This window comes from Haematobia irritans, chromosome 5 (assembly GCF_050003625.1).
Source record: "Haematobia irritans isolate KBUSLIRL chromosome 5, ASM5000362v1, whole genome shotgun sequence".
NCBI classification, from domain to species: domain Eukaryota; kingdom Metazoa; phylum Arthropoda; class Insecta; order Diptera; family Muscidae; genus Haematobia; species Haematobia irritans.
This window is the reverse complement of record NC_134401.1, coordinates 43,559,616-43,580,864: the sequence shown is the minus strand read 5'-3', so window position 1 is coordinate 43,580,864 and position 21,249 is coordinate 43,559,616. Positions and strand designations below refer to the sequence as shown.

General features: G+C 29.0%; 2 protein-coding genes across 2 annotated transcripts; both read left to right on the top strand.

The window, feature by feature from the left end:
• The first annotated feature begins 1,586 nt into the window (after positions 1-1,586).
• Positions 1,587-6,325, top strand: SmydA-7 (SET and MYND domain containing, arthropod-specific, member 7). The gene is made up of 5 exons (XM_075310815.1): positions 1,587-1,760; positions 1,877-2,011; positions 4,172-4,736; positions 4,800-5,360; positions 6,046-6,325. The coding sequence occupies exons 1-5, from the start codon at positions 1,705-1,707 to the stop codon at positions 6,196-6,198; spliced, it is 1,470 nt and encodes a 489-aa protein (XP_075166930.1). The 5' UTR covers positions 1,587-1,704; the 3' UTR covers positions 6,199-6,325.
• An 8,112-nt stretch (positions 6,326-14,437) lies between these two features.
• LOC142239052 (uncharacterized) lies at positions 14,438-21,076 on the top strand. The gene is made up of 5 exons (XM_075310816.1): positions 14,438-14,600; positions 14,683-14,811; positions 14,882-15,425; positions 20,163-20,726; positions 20,795-21,076. Exons 3-5 carry the CDS (start codon positions 14,955-14,957, stop codon positions 20,939-20,941), a joined length of 1,182 nt encoding a protein of 393 aa, XP_075166931.1. The 5' UTR covers positions 14,438-14,600; positions 14,683-14,811; positions 14,882-14,954; the 3' UTR covers positions 20,942-21,076.
• Positions 21,077-21,249: the final 173 nt, after the last annotated feature.

The following is a 21,249-nucleotide window of genomic DNA, read 5'->3' as shown; positions in this document are numbered from 1 at the left end:
TATAGAAATGACATTTTTCAAAAATTTCGTGAAGAAATAAATTTTTCTGTAATTTTCCAAAAATTTTCATAGAAACTAAATTTTCCGAAAACTCCTATAGAAATTAAAATTCCGAAAATTCCTATAGAAATGAAATTTTCCTATAGAATTAAAAGTTTTCGAAAATTTTCTGATAGAAATGAAAATTTCCAAAAATTTCCTATAGGAATGAAATTTTCTTTAGAAATGAAATTTTCCTAAAATTTCCTATAGGAACTAAATTTTAGAAAAATTTCTTATAAAAAATAAATATTCTGTAAGTTTCCTATTCCTTTTGAAATAAAATTTTCTGAAAATTACATTTTGAAACAAAATTTTCCTATTGAAATTAAATTTTCCGAAAATTTCATCTGTATAGAAACTTTTCAAAAAACTTCTTATAGAAATGAAATTTTCCTAAAAATTTCTTTAGAAATGAAATTTTACGAAAATTTCCTATAAAAATTGAATTTTCTCACAGAAATGAAATTTTCCGAAATTTTTTCTATAAAAATCAAGTTTTTGAAAATTTTCAAAAATTAACTATAGAAATGCAATTTTTCAAAAATTTCGTGTAGAAATTAAATTTTCTATAGAAATGTAAATTTCCAAAAATTTTCATAAAAACTAAATTTTCCGAAAACTTCTATAGAAATTAAAATTCCGAAAATTCCTTTAGTAATGAAATTTTCATATAGAATTTAAAGTTTTCGAAATTTTTCTGATAGAAATTAAATTTTCCAAAAATTTCCTATAGGAATAAAATTTTCTTTAGAAATGAAATTTTCCTAAAAATTCTATAGGAACTAAGTTTTAGAAAACTTTCCTATAAAAAATAAATATTCTGCAAGTTTCTTTTTGAAATAAAATTTTCTGAAAATTTCCTTTTGTAATAAAATTTTCTGAAAATTTCCTTTTGAATAAAATTTTCCGAAAATTCCCTATTGAAATTAAATTTTCTAAAAATTGAAATTTTCTGAATATAAAAATAATTTTCTGAAAATTGCCTATAAAAATTAAATTTTATGTAAATTTCCTACAGAAATAAAATTTTATGCAATTTACTATAAAAAATTAATTTTCCGAAAATTTCCTATAGAAATAAAATTTTCTGAAATTTTCATATTGAAATTAAATTTTTTGAAAATTTCTTATTAAAATGAAATTTTTTCAAAATTTCCTATAGAAATGCAATTTTTCAAAAATTTCCTATAGATATGAAATTTTTAAAAATTTTATGTAGAAATGAAGTTTTCTAAAATTTTCAAATAGCAATTTTCTGAAAATTTCTTATGACATAAAAATCAAATTTCAATCAAATCCGCATATAGAATTTTTTTCTAAATAACCACTGTTTCTTTGCACATTAAGGAAAGGGAAAGGTGATGTGTAGATACAGATGCTACATAAGTAAAAAGTAAAAACTATCTCTTCCTCGTAAATTTGTGTGCCGTTGTAGATTTGGGTTTTCGTAAAAAAAAAAACGCAAAAATACGAACAATAAAATGAAATTAAGATATTTTGGCCCAACTTCAAAAAACAAAACGATTGTGTATTGTGCATTAATTGACCACGAGATACTCGTCGCAGACACGCCAAGTAGTACTAAACAGTCTCACTAAAAGCACGGCAGTTGTGACAGGGAACCTGCGAAAATTAAATTACATAGCTACGGATTGAAATAAAATGCAAAATTTTAGTGAAAAAGTGGTGTTTGCCGAATCTAATGAGCAATATGGCAGGTAAAAGACAAAATGACAAAATTTAGAATTTAATATAAATGGCTGAGAGACAATATTTGAAAAAAAAAATTAATAACGATATTTTTCCTTCCGAATTGCGGCCACAACATCTACAGACATTTGAAAGCTGCCATCGATATAGAACCCGGTGATATATTGATCGAAGAATCACCCTTGCTGGTTACAACTCATTGGGAATGTGAACAGATGAAATGTGCAAAGTGTTGCGAGGATTCATTTGTTATGTGCAAGTAAGTAATTCACAAATACTCTCACATTTGTAATACAGATGTATTGAGAAAAAGAAGAAAAAAAAAACAGTGTACGTGATCTAAAATCGAAGGCCATTACGTTAAAAATCGGAAATAATTATTTGAGATCAACATCAGAATAGATATTGTATATCTAGAGGAATCGATATTTACCCATGACCTAGACCATCTAGAAAAATCGACAGTTTTATTGGCCAGATAGATTGCATGTAATCAACATAAATCATGGCGAAAAAACCAAAATTCTCAGAGAGAGAAAGTTTGAGAGAGGGAGAAGTGAAGAAAACTGTAAGGCACCCAAACCTCCCAAAATGTAATCAAAATGTAATGTAAACCCAATGAAGCCTTACTATCTAAGCCTTGCTTATAGCATTATTAGAATTCTCAGAGAGTAAGAGTGGGAGAGAGCGAGGTGTGAAGAAAACACATACATAGGTTTATAAATCCCCTAAAATGTAAACAAATGTGATGTAAACTTCATTGTGTCTTATTCTCCAAGCCTTGCTTATTACTCTGTGTAGGAATTTGAACACAATAATAGCGATTGTCTGCATGTGAGCTTATATCTATTTCTTATGGGATATTACAGATATTGGAGAACAAAAGCTAGCGGCCGGCAACAAAATAACAACATAGAATATTTTACGATTGCTAGACACACGGAAAATGATGTTGTCGATATTAGATTTATTATTTTCATTTTTTAATAAGTCCCTCTACCCCATGTTGTAAAAGAATTTCTCTCACAATCCCTAATATCTCCAAAATGCAATATGGATATACACAGAAAAAAATTCCGTAGTTAAACTAAAGCTAAATTAAACTTATTTTTATTGCAAAAAAAAATATTTGTTTGTAGTTAAATTTTATTATTTTTTTGTGAAATTTTTCACAGCCCAATGAAAATTTCGTTTCTTTAAGTATGTCCCAAACATTTTAAGAACTAAACGTGAGTATAAAGTTCAATGACCGTACACATAAGTTCAATATGAACTAAAGCAAATGAAAATTTTCGTACGATTTCCAAAAATAGTAAGAATGAACTATACTGTATGGTTAAAATGGTCATGATTTGGCGCCAATGATTTTCTTCTTTAATTTTGGTTAGTTTCTAATTTCGAGAACTGCAGTTAAAAAGTACAACAGGGCATTACATTTTACTGGTTTTAACAACGCTTTGTGGAAATCTCAAAATGTGGAGTAAAATTTAGTTCAATTTTCGTACGAGTTAGTTTATTCTTCTTGTAATACAGTTTACATTTTTTCGGTGTAAAATTGCGAATCTGCATGGGGATAATAACAAAATGTGAAGTGATATAAATTATATATAGGCTAAATGTTTTAATCGGTCTAATATAACTCAAGATGTCAAACAAATATGATAAAAATTGCTGCCTGAAATAACCTTAGACATATATGGCAAGAAATAAATTTCGAAGAACGGTTTATATGGGAGTTAAACAGTGAAATGGAATTTTGACAAAATTTCCTACAGAAATCAAATTTTGACAAAATTTCCTATAGAAATGAAATTTTGACAAAATTTAATATAGAAATGAAATTTTGACAAAATTTCTTATAGAAATGAAATTTTGACAAAATTTCTTATAAAACTGAAATTTTGAAAAAATTTCTTATAGAAATGAAATTTTGACAAAATTTCTTATAGAAATGAAATTTTGACAAAATTTCTTATAGAAATGAAATTTTGACAAAATTTCCTATAGAAATGTAATTTGGACAAAATTTCCTATAGAAAAGAATTTTGGCAAAATTTCCTATAGAAAAGAATTTTGACAAAATTTCTTATAGAAATGAAATTTTGACAAAATTTCCTATAGAAATTAAAATTTGACAAAATTTTCCTATAACAAAGAAATTTTTAACAAAATTTCTTATGAAGAAAAAATTTATTTATAAAATTTTCTTTATGAATGAAATTTTGACAATTTTTCCTATAGAAATGAATTTTTGACATAATGAATGAAATTTCTTATAGAAATGAAATTTTGACACAATTTTGTATAGAAATGAAATGACAGCCAGATTTTTAGGAATAACTTTAAGCAGTACATTGTCCAAAATTTTCTTTATATCATTGTTTCTGACAAATCTCAACCAATTTTGTTTTAATTACAGAAAATGTCAATTTTTCCCTTTGTGTATTGACTGCACCGATCATGATGCTTTTGAATGTGAATTTTTCACCAATGCCACCAAGGCTATTTCCAAGAATCTACTAATTAACACATATGCCCTGAACTCGATTTTAAGACTTATGATGATTATGGAAAATCCAGCCACGTCTGAGAAATGTTCGAATCTAATGCCGCACAATTTTAAATTAAATGAATATCGTAATACGGAAATGTGGCGAGATCATGACATCAGTATTGTACAACCCATTATGGATTCGGGCGTAATGGATTGTTTTCGTAACATTCAAAAGGCTAAGGGAAATATGCAAGATTCTGATTTTTTGCATAAACTGTGTATTCTAATCGATGCTAATGCTTTTGAGGTGGCAAGCAAAGTTACTGGGGATTCACTGAAAGGTCTATATGTACATGCAGCAAAAATGCCACATCATTGTGTTCCAAATACCGCAACGGCCATTGATGATGATTATAATATGAGAATCTATGCTGCGGTACCCATAAAAGCTGGAGAAGTTGTATACAATTCCTTTACCAATCCCTTAATGGTGAGTCCTTAGGTTTGTTTGATTTGAACTGATCACTGATTTGTTTTTTGCTTTGGTTTTCAGGGTACCATTCAACGTCAACATCATTTACGCATGACCCGCCACATGGAATGCCAATGTTTCCGTTGTTTAGATCCCACCGAATTGAATACCCATATGAGTTCCGTTAAATGTAAACAGTGTCCTGAAGGTTTTGCCATATGTTCCCATGGCAAATGGATGTGTATGGATTGTCAGGCCGTTATGGATTCTACTTTTGTCCAGAAACTTTTAATACAAGCCTCTGAGGATATAGGCCAGGCCAATGGTGATGTTATGGCCTACGAACAATTACTGAATAAATATGCTGGTGATTTTCATCCAAATCATTTTTTGATGATTGATTTGAAACAAAATATTGCCACAATTTTAAGGGCGGTCCTTATCAATTCTATGCGTGATCCAAATAAGGATGTCCTTAGAAGACGCTTAGATTTGTGTGAGGAAATATTGCCAGTGGTGAAAGCCCTTATCCCTGGATATTCTAAGCTATATGCCATCGCTTTGTATGAATATCTGTTGTCATTTTTGGAATTGGCTGAATTGGATTTTCGCAGCAAGGAGATACCAAAGGATTTATATTGTGTAAATTTATTTTTTTTTTTTGATTCAATCGCGAAATCAAATGATCCAATTAATTTTTAATAGAAATGTCTTCAATCATTGAAATGACAATATGAATCTACACACAAAAATTTTTTTTCTGAATCAATTACGAAATTAATTGATCCAATTAATTTTTTAATTGAAATGTCTTCAATCACAGAAATGATAGTATCAATTAAAAAATTAATTGACAGTCAATTAAAAAATTAATTGATCCAATTAAAAATTAATTGATACTAGTAATTTGTGTGATTGATTTTTTTTTCAATTAAAAAATTTTCGTTGATTCAATTAAATTTTTAATTGAATATTTTTTTAAACTCAATTAAGATTTTAATTGGAAAAAATTTCGTGAAATTTTTTTCTGTGTACGAATTCAATTAAAAAATTAATTGATCCAATTAAAATATTAATTGATACTATTAATTTTTGTGATTGATTTTTGTTTTAATTAAAAACTTTGTTGAATCAATTAAATTTTTAATTTAATATTTTCGAAAATTCAATTAAAATTTTAATTGGAAATATTTGGATGAAAAATTTTTCTGTATATAATTTTTCAATGGAATAGATTTTTTTTTTTCAAATTAAATTAATATTTTTATTGGAAATATCATTTTTTTAGCAATAGAATAATAATTTTCATTACTTTCTTATATTTCAGGAAAAACTACAAGTAGCCAAGGAGATTTGTTTGGAATCTAAGGAGCTATTATCATTTGAACCAACCAACTCACCAGAAGGACATTTAGTTCGACGTATTGCCATACAACAAGAACAAATAGAAGAAAGTCTAAGTAAATTCGAAAGTAAATAAATAACATAATAGTATATAACCATAAATTAAGTAGTACAAAATAACTCATGTTAGACTGGGAAAATAAAAAACTTGGTTAGATAAGATAATAAAATTAAATAAAATTTTCAATAAATATTTAAGAAAATCTTTTTATTATTTAATATTGTTGAGTTTAGAACAAAAAACAAAATAAATTTTTTAATCGATCGACTGTATCGATTTATATGGTGCTATATCTCTTTTGGATCTATACAAGCCTACAGCGTTACCGTTGAGAATTAAAAAAAAAGTAGCACAAAAAGTGTCAGTAGCAAAAAGAGTGGCACAATAATTAAAAAAAAAAACACAAAAAGCGATACATTTTTATACCCTCCACCATAGGATGGGGGGTATATTAACTTTGTCATTCCGTTTGTAACACATCGAAATATTGCTCTAAGACCCCATAAAGCATATATATTCTGGGTCGTGGTGAAATTCTGATCGATCTGAGCATGTCCGTTCGTCCGTCCGTCTGTTGAAATCACGCTAACTTCCGAACGAAACAAGCTATCGACTTGAAACTTGGCACAAGTAGTTGTTATTGATGTAGGTCGGATGGTATTGCAAATGGGCCATATCGGTCCACTTTTACGTATAGCCCCCATATAAACCGATCCCCCGATTTGGCTTGCAGAGCCTCTAAGAGAAATAATTTTCATCCGATCCGGCTGAAATTTGGTACATGGTGTTAGTATATGGTCTCTAACAACCATGCAAAAATTGGTCCACATCGGTCCATAATTATATATAGCCCCCATATAAACCCATCCACCGATTTGGCTTGCAGAGCCTCTAAGAGAAACAATTTTCATCCGATCCGGCTGAAATTTGGTGCATGGTGTTAGTATATGGTCTCTAACAACCATGCAAAAATTGGTCCACATCGGTCCATAATTATATATAGCCCCCATATAAACCGATCCCCCGATTTGGCTTGCGGAGCCTCTAAGAAAAGCAAATTTCATCCGATCGGGCTGAAATTTGGTACATGGTGTTTGTATATGGTCTCTAACAACCATGCAAAAATTGGTCCACATCGGTCCATAATTATATATAGCCCCCATATAAACCCATCCCCCGATTTGGCTTGCAGAGCCTCTAAGAGAAACAATTGTCATCCGATCCGGCTGAAATTTGGTACATAGTGTTAGTATATGGGCTCTAACAACTGTGCAAAAATTGGTCCATATCGGTCCATAATTATATATAGCCCCCATATAAACCGATCCCACGATTTGGCTTGCGGAGCCTCTAAGAGAAGCAATCCGGCTGAAATTTGGTACATGGTGTTAGAATATGGTCTCTAACAACCATGCAAAAATTGGTTCACATCGGTCCATAATTATATATAGCCCCCATATAAACCGATCCCCCGATTTGGCTTGCGGAGCCTCTAAGAGAAGCAATCCGGCTGAAATTTGGTACATGGTGTTAGTATATGGTCTCTAACAACCATGCAAAAATTGGTTCACATCGGTCCATAATTATATATAGCCCCCATATAAACCGATCCCCCGGGCTTGCGGAGCCTCTAAGAAATTTCATCCGATCCGGCTGAAATTTGGTACATGGTGTTAGTATATGGTCTCTAACAACCACGCAAAACTTGGTCGATATCGGTCCATAATTATATATAGCCCCCATATAAACCGACCACCAGATTTGACCTCCGGAGCCTCTTGGAAGATCAAAATTTATCTGATTCAGTTGAAATTTGGTACGTGATGTTAATATATGGTCTCAAACACCCATGCAAAAATTGGTCGATATCGGTCCATAATTATATATAGGCCCCATATAAACCGATCCCCAGATTTGACCTCCGGAGCACCTTGGAACAGCAAAATTCATCCCATTCGGTTGAAATTTGGTACGGGATGTTAGTATAGGGTATACAACAACCATGCAGGAATTGGTTCCTATCAGTCCATAATAATATATAGCTCCCATATAAACCGATCCCCAGATTTGACCTCCGGTGCCTTTTGGAGAAGCAAAATTCATCCGATCTGGTTGAAATTTGGTACGTGGTGGTAGTATATGATATTTAACAACCATGTGAGTTGAAATTTGTGGATGACAGTCTTTCGTAGAAGTTTCTACGCAATCCATGGTGGAGGGTACATAAGATTCGGCATGGCCGAACTTACGGCCGTATATACTTGTTTTTTTTTTCTATAAATACGAAATTATGAAGTCACGTTTTTATGTACAAATTAAATCAAAATTAACCTCACGCTCATTCTATCTCCATTTCATTGAAATTAACAGTTCAGGGGAGAACCCAGTTTATTTGCTACCGGAAAACTATTTTTGCATATATTCAGGCGGCACAATTGTTCGCTGGCACCTATCGTGTCATTAATTGTACAAAAAACGGGATTATTTAAAAACAAGTAAGAAAAGTCTAAATTCGGACGGGGCCGACTATATTATACACTGCACCACTTTGTAAATCCACATTTTTTGATACTATATCAAATCCGTTAAATGTGTTGGCTGCTATATATAAAGGTTTTTGTCCCAAATACATACATTTAAATCTGACTCCATCTGAACAAAATTTATAATCTATAGACTTAAAATTTAAGTCGGCTAATGCCCTGGGATGGTACACTATGTTAGTAAACAAAAATATGGGAAACATTTTAATCTGAACCAATTTTGAGGCAACTTCGCAAAAGTATATTTATGATTTATCGGTCGATAGATATGTATTAGAAATAAAGGAAAATTTGAGTCACTTTTACAAGTTTTCGACTTAGCAGTGGCGATTTTATAAGGAAAATGTAGGTATTTTGGTCATTTTTGCCAAAATCGGAAAAAACATATATATGGAAGCTATATAAGAATCTGAACCGATTTCAACCAAATTTGACATGCATACACTCAAAAAAAAGTGAACTCTCTATTTCACTAAAGCCAATTTAACTTTCGTTTAGTTCATGGAATTATTATGTTTGGAGAAAGTTTCCTCTGCTCTAATAATTTTTTGTGTACTAAATTCGTGTCTTCCACAAAATAGTTCAATATTTCTTTAAATTTGTAAATTTTACTACAAATGCGTTCATCATGAACTTCGTATGTCACTAAAGACATTCTTGCAATTTTGAACTCCAATTTTTTCCTTCAAACTACAAAATTTTCTTTAACAAGTGAAAAAAATTAATTATGTCTAATAAATTTTCTTGAATTTGTCGAAAAATATTTACTTATTTTTATGACATCGGCGTGATGCCAGCGTTTGTTATACTGTTTAGTTAAAATTTTCTAAAAATATTCAAAATTTTCTAAAATTAACCGAAATTTTTCTTCCTGGTGGGTTCACTGTTTTTTCAGTGTACTTAGTATTTTAATTCTACTCCTTGTGCAAAATTTCACGTAAATCGGACTACAACTTTGAACTCTGTGGTCATATGGCGGAAAATCGGGCGAAAGATATATATGGGAACTATATCTAAATCTGAACCGATTTCATTTAATTTAGCACACTACTAATTCTACCCCTAGTGCAAAATTTCAACCAAATTGGGCTAAAACTTTGGCTTCTGGGGCCATATAAGTTTATATCGGGCGAAATATATATAAGGGAGCTATACCTTAATCTGAACCGATTTCAATCAAATTTGGCACACTTCACTATAGTAATGAGCTATACCTTAATCTGAACCGATTTCAATCAAATTTGGCACACTTGACTATAGTAATGATTGTTCTCCTTGTGCAGAATTTCAAGCAAATTAGTGTAAAACTCTGGCACCTGGGGCCATATAAGTCCATATCGGGCGATATATATATATATATATCGCCCGAAATATATATATATATATATATATATATATATATATATATATATATATATATATATATATATATATATATATATATATATATATATATATATATATATATATATATATATATATATATATATATATATATATATATATATATATATATATATATATATATATATATATATATATATATATATATATATATATATATATATATATATATATATATATATATATATATATATATATATATATATATATATATATATATGGGAGCTATATCTAAATCTGAACCGATTTCAATCAAATTTGGCACACTTGACTATAGTAATGATTGTTCTCCTTGTGCAGAATTTCAAGCAAATTAGTGTAAAACTCTGGCATCTGGGGCCATATAAGTCCATATCAGACGAAAGATATATATGAGAGCTATATCTAAATCTGAACCGATTTCAACCAAATTTTGTACACTTGACTATACAACTACGCGTGATATTTGTGCAAAATTTCAAGCAAATCAGGGTAAAACTTGGGCTTCTGGGTCCATATAAGTGCATATCGGGCGAAAGATATATATGGGAGCTATATCTAAATCTGAACCGATTTCTTCCAAAATCAATAGGGTTCTATTCTGTCCCAAAAGAGAAACTTGTGCCAAATTTGAAGTCGATTGGACTAAAACTGCGACCTAGACTTTGATCACAAAAATGTGTTCACAGACAGACGGACGGACGGACGGACATGGCTAGATCGTCTCAGGAACCCACCCTGAGCATTATTGCCAAAGACACCATGTGTCTATCTCGTCTCCTTCTGGGTGTTGCTAACATATGCACTAACTTATAATACCCTGTTCCACATTGTGGCACAGGGTATAAAGAGCATTTGCCAAAAAGGTTGCACATTAAGTTTCACAACAGAACAAGAGACACAAACGGGTAAACCCAGAGAAAAAAAGTAGCTCATGAGTAACATTGATTTCGTACTAGTTACGACGTCGGTTTATATGGCGCATATTTCTGTTTATGAAACGTTCGACTATTTCGCAGTGTATGTCGCTACTTATATCATTTCTTTAAAGAGAGCAAAAACACTGTTCATAGCAACTTTCCAAAATAAAGACGATCAAACTCTTCCTTGGGGGATTCCCCCGTTTCACTTAACTTCGTAAAGCGCTTATGACCAGTGTTGCCAGTATTTTTCTGGCTCTTGTAATCAAATTCGGATACTTTCGTCCCAAAAATTCCAATTTTAATTAAAATTCCTCACAGAAATATCCAAAATATATTTTTGGCAATTTTTTTATGAAAAATAAAAATAAAGAATAGGCTCTGTAGAAAATTATTAATAATTTAAAATTTTTAATTAAAAAAACATAATTTTTGTCATACCGAAAGCTGGTATAAGATAAAGATTTCGAAACACAACTCCAGGACCCTCCGGTGAGGATCTTCCAAATACGAGTTAGGTCACCATGTATTAATGAACGAAAATTTCCTTTGAAATTCTGAAGTAATAAAACTGGATGGTAGATCAATATGAATGTGAACCATCTTCATCATACTTGTGGGATATATTATCCAAATCAGTGATGAACACTGATGTGGGGTGATGAACATTTAGGCCCAAGTCCTCACGAAATGACTTCACAATTGTAGAAAAATGTCTTAGCAAACCTGAGTAAAATTATAAATTAGCCCTTGAGCTCCCATAATAAAATCCTACATAAAAACAAGTATATACGGCCGTAAGTTCGGCCAGGCCGAAGCTTATGTACCCTCAACCATGGATTCGTAGAAACATCTTATAAACACTGCCATCCACAATCGAATTACTTAAGTTGCGGTAACGCTGTCGATGGCAAGGTATCTTAAAACCTCGTAACACCGTCTTCTAAATTGTATGTAAATCCGTACGTGGTATATATTAAATCAAAAAAGATCTATAAAATACGTATATAATTCAGTTTGACAAAATTTTCTATAGACATAAAAATTTTGACAAAATTGTATATAGAAATAAAATTTTGGTAGATTATTTTTGGCTCGAGTGGCAACCATGATTATGAACCGATATGGACCAATTTTTGTGTGATTGGAGATCGGCTATATATAACTATAGACCGATAAGGACCAATTTTGGTATGGTTGTCAGCGGCCATATACTAACACCACGTTCCACATTTGAACCGGATCGGATGAATTTTGCTCCTCCAAGACGCTCCGGAGGTCAAATCTGGAGAACGGTTTCTATGGGGGCTATACATAATTATGGACCGATGTGGACCAATTTTTGCATGGTTGTTAGAGACCATATACCAACACCATGTACCAAATTTCAGCAAGATCGGATGAAATTTGCTTCTCTTTGAGGCTCCGCAAGCCAAATCTGGGGATCGGTTTATATGGGGGCTATATATAATTATGGACCGATATGGACCAATTTTGGCATGGTTGTTAGAGACCATATACCAACACCATGTACAAAATTTCAGCCGGATCGGATGAAATTTGCTTCTCTTTGAGGCTCCGCAAGCCAAATCTGGGGATCGGTTTATATGGGGGCTATATATAATTATGGACCGATGTGGACCTATTTTTTGCATGGTTGTTAGAGACCATATACCAACACCATGTACCAAATTTCAGCCGGATCGGATGAAAGATGCTTCTGTTAGAGGCTCCACAAGCCAAATCTAGGGATCTGTTTATATGGGGGCTATATATAATTATGGACCGATGTGGATCAATTTTTGCATGGTTGTTAGAGACCATATACCAACACCATGTACCAAATTTCAGCCGGATCGGATGAAATATGCTTCTGTTAGAGGCTCCACAAGCCAAATCTGAGGGTCCCTTTATATGGGGGCTATACGTAAAAGTGGACCGATATGGCCCATTTGCAATACCATCCGACCTACATCAATAACAACAACTTGTGCCAAGTTTCAAGTCGATAGCTTGTTTCGTTCGGAAGTTAGCGTGATTTCAACAGACGGACGGACGGACGGACATGCTTAGATCGACTCAGAATTTCACCACGACCCAGAATATATATATACTTTATGGGGTCTTAGAGTAATATTTCGATGTGTTACAAACGGAATGACAAAGTTAATATACCCCCATCCTATGGTGGAGGATATAAAAATATTAACGTGATATTAGAGATTACGCAACCTAAATTTAAAATTTTTTTAATGAGATTTTAACTAAAATGAAATTTATAATATTTGCTTCAAAAAATTTTTTGCATTAAATTTAGGACATAAATTTTGAAAATTGCGTCCCTCCGTTAAAGTCGTATATCTTTGAACTAAGGCAAATTTTCCTTGAATTAAACTAACGCATTTTTTATTTAAATTAACAAAACAATATTTAATCTTTAGATTTAAGATAAAAACACTTCAAATATAGACTAAGACTTATTTTGAAGATTTGGCATGTTTGGTTTAACGTTTTTTTTTAGGAATTAAGAAAACATTTTTTTCTTTGAAGTATCTGTTATAATTTCACTGAAAAAACAGTGAACCCACCAGGAAGAAAACTTTTGATTAATTTTAGAAAATTTTGAATATTTTTAGAAATTTTTAACTAAACAGTATTACAAGCGCTGGCATCGCGCCAATATCACAAAAAAAAGTAAATATTTTTCGACAAATTCAAGAAAATTTATTAGACATATATAATTTTTTCACTTTTTAAAGAAAATTTTGTAGTTTGAAGGAAAAAATTGGAGTTCAAAATTGCAAGAATGTCTTTAGTGACATACGAAGTTCATCATGGACGCTTTTGTAGTAAAATTTACAAATTCGAAGAAATAATGAACTATTTTATGGCAAATACGAATTTAGTAAATCTCTATCCTTAACTTGTGTATAATTTTTTCCTGTATTTTAGTTCATTTAACTAACGTACGCAAAAAATTATTAGAGTAAATGAAATTTTCACCAAATATAATAAGTTCATGAACTAAAATATAGTTAAATTGGCTTTAGTGAAATAGTGAGTTCACTTTTTTTTGAGTGTTGGATTTGAAACTGGAATTTGGAATTCATAATTTTACCTACTATTTTGTTTTTCTAAACCTACTTCCCTATTAATCTTTCGGAAATAGGTTTAAAGAATATTTCAAGTATACAATGATCACAATTTAAAATTATTCAATTCTCCTTCAATTGCCACAAAAGTTACAATAGTTAATCCCCAATAAAACGAATAAGTTCATGCAATACCGTCTCTTTTTAAGTAAATATTTTGTTTTCAACATAAGCATTTCATAATTTTGCCTTCTCTTTTCGATTTCTAAACCTACATCCCTATTCAATTTTTCCGAAATATGTTTTGAGAATAACACACTATGGTCGCGGATACAATCATCAGCTCATTCTTTTCATTCACTATTTTTATCCGGGAAAATACACATTCAGTAGCATACGAAACTCAAAGATAAACGGACAAGACAGACAAACAGTCATATTTTTAATTTCAAGAAAACACCATCAGGAGCAACGTGGAAATGGGTGAAAATTTCAATAAGAAATGCAGAATAGAAAAAAAAAATTGAAGAATTGGGAAGGTAACATTTTTTATTAATAATGCAAATGATTATATATTTTTGAAGGAAAACAAATAAAAATTGTTCCATTATTCTTTAATAGCTATGTCAAGGCTAATCAGAAAATAAGTACCGGCGAATGTATTCTCCTGGAACAGCCCACTTTAATATTAGCCTCGGATAATGAGAAACGTTGTAATAATTGTTTCCATTTGGCTCAATCATATTGCAGGTAAGATGGAGATATTAAAAAAAAAATTATTTAAAAAAGAAAAAAAATAATTGACCCTTTCTCTTTGTAGCAAATGTAAAATCACGAATTTATGTCGTAATTGTCGCAGCCACAATCAATATGACTGCGATAAATTGGCTTCTATGACCAATTTGGATTATGATTTACTTAAGAAATTCGGTGAATGTTATGGCATTATTAAATGTCTATTGCTGCAAGAGAATCCCGAAACGTGTTCCTATTTTGATCGAATGATGACAGCCGAATGTTATTTGGACAAACGTCGTGGCACCGATATCTGGAAACATTATAATGCCAATGTTGTTAAACCTTTAATGAAATCGCGTATCTCAGAATATTTGACACATGGATCCAAATTGAATGAGGATTTTATTCAACGTTTATGTGCTTTAATTGATGTCAATGGTTTCGAGATACGTGCTCCCGATGAAGGTGCCATGAAAGGTGTCTATATTCAAGCTACTATTCTGGGTCATGATTGTACACCAAATACTGAAATTGATATTGATGATAAATACTGTATGAAAATCTATGCCAATCGGGAGATAAATGCTGGGGAAAATGTTACTAATTGTTATACAAATGTTTTATTGGTGAGTATTGAAGAAGTTTTGAATTGGGTCATAACCAAGGTTGGCACTCGTGCCAAAAATAATCTACCAACATTTTAGGAAAAGTTTACGAAATCTACCGAATTAATTTTTTTTTGAAGTTTTTATCAAAAATTTATTTCTATAGAAAACCTTTTCAAAATTTTATTTCTATAGAAAATTTGGTCAACATTTTATTTATTGATAGAAAATTTTCTCAAAATTTTATTTGCATAGACAATTTTCTCAAAATTGTATTTGTATAGAACATTTTCTCAAAATTGTTTTGTATAGAAAATTTTCTCAAAATTGTATTTTTATAGAAAATTTTCTCAAAATTTTATCACCAAAATATTTCCAATTAAAAAGTTAATTGAGTTTGAAAATTTTTCCAATTAATAAATTAATTGATACAATTAACTTTTTAATCAAGATAGAAACATTAAGTTAATTATTGAAAATTTTAAAATTTTTAATTAAAAAATTAATTGATACAATTAACTTTTTAATCAAATTCGGAAGACTAAGTCAAACAACGAACATTTTTTTAATTAAAATTGTATTTCAAACAAACAATTGTAAATCCAAATAAAAACTCTAAGCCAATTCAGAAAGTAATTGAAAATAGTTACCTTTTTTAATAAAAAAAATTAATTGAGTTTTGCAATCAACATCAATTAAATTTTTAATTAAATCAATTAAAAAATTAATTGAAATTTGCTAATGAAGTCAATTAATTTTTTAATCAAGAATTTTTACTATGCCCAATTAAAACTGTGATTGATACTGTAATTTACGTGGTTGAAGACATTTCAATTAAAAATTAGTTGGATCAATTATTTTCGTGATGGAATCAGAAATTTTTTTTTTGTGTGTATAGAAAATTTTGTCAAAATTTTATTTCTAAAAAAATTTTTCTCAAATTTTATTTCTATAGAAAATTTTGTCAAAATTTTATTTCTATAGAAAATTTTGTCAAAATTTTATTTCTATAGAAAATTTTGTCAAAATTTTATTTCTATAGAAAATTTTGTCAAAATTTTATTTCTATAGACAATTTTGTCAAAATGTTATTTCTATAGAAAATTTTGTCAAAATTTTATTTCTAAGAAAATTTTGTCAACATTTTATTTCCGTAGAAAATTTTGTCACCATTTTATTTATTGATAGAAAATTTTCTCAAAATTGTATTTTTATAGAAAATGTTCTCAAAATTGTATTTTTATTGAAAATGTTCTCCAAATTTTATTCCTATAGAAAATTTTGTCAAAATTTTATTTCGATAGAAAATTTTGTCAAAATTTTATTTCTATAGAAAATTTTGTAAAAATGTTATTTATATAGAAAATTTTGTCAAAATTTTATTTCTATAGAAAATTTTGTCAAAATTTTATTTCTATAGAAACTTTTGTCAAAATTTTATTTCTATAGAAACTTTTGTCAAAATTTTATTTCTAGAAAATTTTGTCAAAATTTTGTTTCTATAAAAAATTTTGTCAAAATTTTATTTCTATAGAAAATTTTGTCAAAATTTTATTTCTATAGAAAATTTTATTTCTATCGAAAATTTTGTCAAAATTTTATTTAATTCGTTTTGTTTGTTATTGTTGGTTTTCTCTTCAATCATTATTGTTGTTTAATTATACAATTATTTTTCGAGCTTTATGGACAGATATAGATTAAGGAACATGGTTAATAGAGCCATTGAAAAGAAAACGCCAGATACCAATCTATACACGCCTGGACTGTACATGTTTCGGTTCGGGCGAATGAACCTTTCCACAGCCTTTAGTATAGATCTGGCTGGGAGAGATAACTCAATTTTGGGCCCTTTATGCTAACTCCTTATGGAGAAAACATTTGGGAAATTTCCTCTTACAAATTGAATCATCTTTTCTCCCACTGTACATCATCTTTTCATATAACTTACGAGTCCCTTAATCTTATTTTTATTTCGTTTTGTTACATAGTAATGCAACAACACGAAATTTATTTTTAGAAAGCTAATTTGTTAGAATTCACCTAAGTGGTGAACAGTCGAACAATGCTTATTGTTTCTACAGTCAACTACAACATATGACAATTAACAGAAACTGGTTTCCAGGATACAACAACAAGCCTATAGACTGCAAGATGGTTGGATGTACAGCTGTTTCGGAATGTCCACATCAGCATCCTCTACTTGCAGCAAAACTATCAACCAATTATCAGCATAAATTTGGGTGATTCACTCAACCCAAAGTGAACTACACTTGAACCTTCCGAAAAAAGGTTTAATAGTCGGCTACTGCCTAAACAAATTTGCAAGCATATCTCTTTTCCTTTGCCAAACTCAAATCATCGATTTGAATGTAGTTGGCTGGGTCTGTTTTTTAGTGTGCTTCCTCTATCTTCATTCGTTTTGTTTGTTATTATTAGTCATTATTAATGTTTTTGATTTCAGCTTAAACCATGCATTGACTAATCTAAAAGTGTAGCTTAACCAACAGAGGAAAAGTATGCTGCAAGTAGAGGATGCTGATAAGGAATGTGGTAATTCCCAAACAGCTGTACATCCAACCATCTTGAAGTCTATAGGGCTTTGCCCAAATAAATTTGACAAGCATACTTTTCCTCTATATAATCCACCGCTGAAAAGCTTGTTGGTGTTCGGTCGAAGCAGGAATCGAACCCACGACCTTGGTTATGCAAGGCGGACATGCTAACCATTGCACCACGGTGGCTCCAGTTAGTAGAATTCTACCAAAAATGGTAGATTTTGTACTATGGTAGAATTCTTGACATTTTGGTAGATATTACAAAACATTCCTCTCCAAGTAAGAGGTACCCCAATTTTCTATAGAAATAAAATTTTGACAAAATTTTCTATAGAAATAAAATTTTGACAAAATTTTCTATAAAAATAAAATTTTGACAAAATTTTCTATAAAAATAAAATTTTGACAAAATTTTCTATAGAAATAACATTTTGACAAAATTTTCTATAGAAATAAAATTTTGACAAAATTTTCTATAGAAATAAAATTTTGACAAAATTTTCTATAGAAATAAAATTTTGACAAAATTTTCTATAGAAATAAAATTTTGACAAAATTTTCTATAGAAATAAAATTTTAACAAAATTTTCTCTAAAAATACAATTTTGACAAAATTTTCTATAGAAATACAATTTTGACAAAATTTTCTATAGAAATAAAATTTTGACAAAATTTTCTATAGCAATAAAATGTTGACAAAATTTTCTATATAAAAAACTTTTTGACAAAATTTTCTATAGAAATAAAATTTTGACAAAATTTTCTATAGAAATAAAATTTTGACAAAATTTTCTATAGAAATAAAATTTTGACAAAATTTTCTATAGAAATAAAATGTTGACAAAAGTTTCTATAGAAATAAAATATTGACAAAATTTTCTATAGAAATAAAATGTTGACAAAATATTCTATAGAAATAAAATTTTAACAAAATTTTCTCTAAAAATAAAATTTTGACAAAATTTTCTATAGAAATAAAATTTTGACAAAGTTTTTTTATAGAAATAAAATTTAAAAAATTTTATATATAAATAAAATGTTTACAAAATTTTCTATATAAATAAAATTTTGACAAAATTTTCTTTAGAAATAAAATTTTGACAAAATTTTCTATAGAAATAAAATGTTGACAAAATTTTCTATGGAAATAAAATTTTGACAAAATTTTCTATAGAAATAAAATGTTGACAAAATTTTCTATAGAAATAAAATTTTGACAAAATTTTCTATAGAAATAAAATTTTAACAAAATTTTCTCTAAAAATACAATTTTGACAAAATGTTCTATAGAAATAAAATTGTGACAAAATTTTCTATAGAAATAACATTTTGACAAAATTTTCTATAGAAATAAAATTTTGACAAAATTTTCTATAGAAATAAAATTTTGACAAAATTTTCTATAGAAATAAAATTTTGACAAAATTTTCTATAGAAATAAAATTTTGACAACATTTTCTATAGAAATAAAATTTTGACAAAATTTTCTATAGAAATAAAATTTTGACAAAATTTTCTATAGAAATAAAATTTTGACAAAATTTTCTATAGAAATAAAATTTTGACAAAATTTTCTATAGAAATAAAATTTTGACAAAATTTTCTATAGAAATAAAATTTTGACAAAATTTTCTATAAAAATAAAATTTTGACAAAATTTTCTATAAAAATAAAATTTTGACAAAATTTTCTATAGAAATAACATTTTGACAAAATTTTCTATAGAAATAAAATTTTGACAAAATTTTCTATAGAAATAACATTTTGACAAAATTTTCTATAGAAATAAAATTTTGACAAAATTTTCTATAAAAATAAAATTTTGACAAAATTTTCTATAGAAATAAAATTTTTACAAAATTTTCTATAGAAATAAAATTTTGACAAAATTTTCTATAGAAATAAAATTTTGACAAAATTTTCTATAGAAATAAAATTTTGACAAAATTTTCTATAGAAATAAAATTTTGACAAAATTTTCTATAGAAATAAAATTTTGACAAAATTTTCTATAGAAATAAAATTTTGACAAAAAATTCTATAGAAATAGAATTTTGACAAAAGTTTCTATAGGAATAACATTTTGACAAAATTTTCTTATTTTTAGTTTGATGTGTACATAAAAACATTTCGTGTCAACTACACTGTATATTTTATTTGTAACCTTTTCTAAACCATATTTTTAAATTCCTTTCTTTTATAGGGTACCGATGAACGCCGTAAAATATTAAAAATGACCAAATACTTTGACTGTAAATGCAAACGATGCGAAGATCCCACCGAATTTGGATCTTATCTATCTTCGGTTTTATGTACGGCCTGTGAAAAGGGTAACGTGCTGCATCAAGAAGATAAATGGCAATGTGAAAGTTGCCAACACATTGAAGATAGTAAAAAAATCGATCAACAGTTAAGTGATTTTCAAGAGGAAATTCTACAATCACCCAATGATATCTATCAATTGGAAATGCAATTGCAAAAGCTTGCGAAAGTTTTAAGCGCAAATCATTATTTGATAGTTGATATAAAACAAAATATTGCATCAATTTTACGTATGATTATTAATAATCCCTCACATTGTCCGGGTCGCAATGTGTACGAAAGAAAAATTGATTTATGCGAAGATATCATGAAGGTTCTTAATCTCATATTGCCTGGATCCATATCTCGGCTAAAGGCCATAACACTTTATGAATTGGTTAGTACACAGGCCGAATATCATCGTATGCGGTATAAGGAGAATGAATTGACCAAGGTCCATTTGAAGGTGAGTTATGGAGTGCATTGCTATATCCTCCTTATTTGATATGCTTATTTGAATTTTATAATTTCTAGCAATTATTGATCGAAACTGAAGATATGCTAAGAGAGGCTATTCGAATGCTATTATATGAACCCAAGGATACTCCCGAAGGAAATCTTTTACAGACAATGCTACAGGAACTCAAATATCTACAAACGGATATAAAAATGCTGGATTAATTGAATTGCTTTTTACACTTAAAAATATTTCTATTGTTATTAACAATGAATGTAGTCTATTTGACTATTCAACATATTTCATAATATTAATGATTGTTTCATAAAATTTATGAATAAAATAATACGTTTTATCAATATTTTATTTCTATAGAAAATTTTGTTAAAATTTTATTTCTATAGAAAATTTTACCAAAATTTTGTTTCTATAGAAAATTTTACCAAATTTCGCAAAGATTTTATTTCTATAGAAAATTTTGTCAAAATTTTATTTCTATAGAAAATTTTGTCAAGATTTTATTTCTATATAA

Coding starts and splice junctions, on each gene's coding strand:
- LOC142239052 (XM_075310816.1), top strand. CDS start 14,955: ATGACCAATTTGGATTATGATTTACTTAAGAAATTCGGTGAATGTTAT. Junction 15,426..20,162: donor GTTATACAAATGTTTTATTG/GTGAGTATTGAA, acceptor TTTCTTTTATAG/GGTACCGATGAACGCCGTAA. Junction 20,727..20,794: donor TGACCAAGGTCCATTTGAAG/GTGAGTTATGGA, acceptor TATAATTTCTAG/CAATTATTGATCGAAACTGA.
- SmydA-7 (XM_075310815.1), top strand. CDS start 1,705: ATGCAAAATTTTAGTGAAAAAGTGGTGTTTGCCGAATCTAATGAGCAA. Junction 4,737..4,799: donor CCTTTACCAATCCCTTAATG/GTGAGTCCTTAG, acceptor TTTGGTTTTCAG/GGTACCATTCAACGTCAACA. Junction 5,361..6,045: donor TACCAAAGGATTTATATTGT/GTAAATTTATTT, acceptor CTTATATTTCAG/GAAAAACTACAAGTAGCCAA.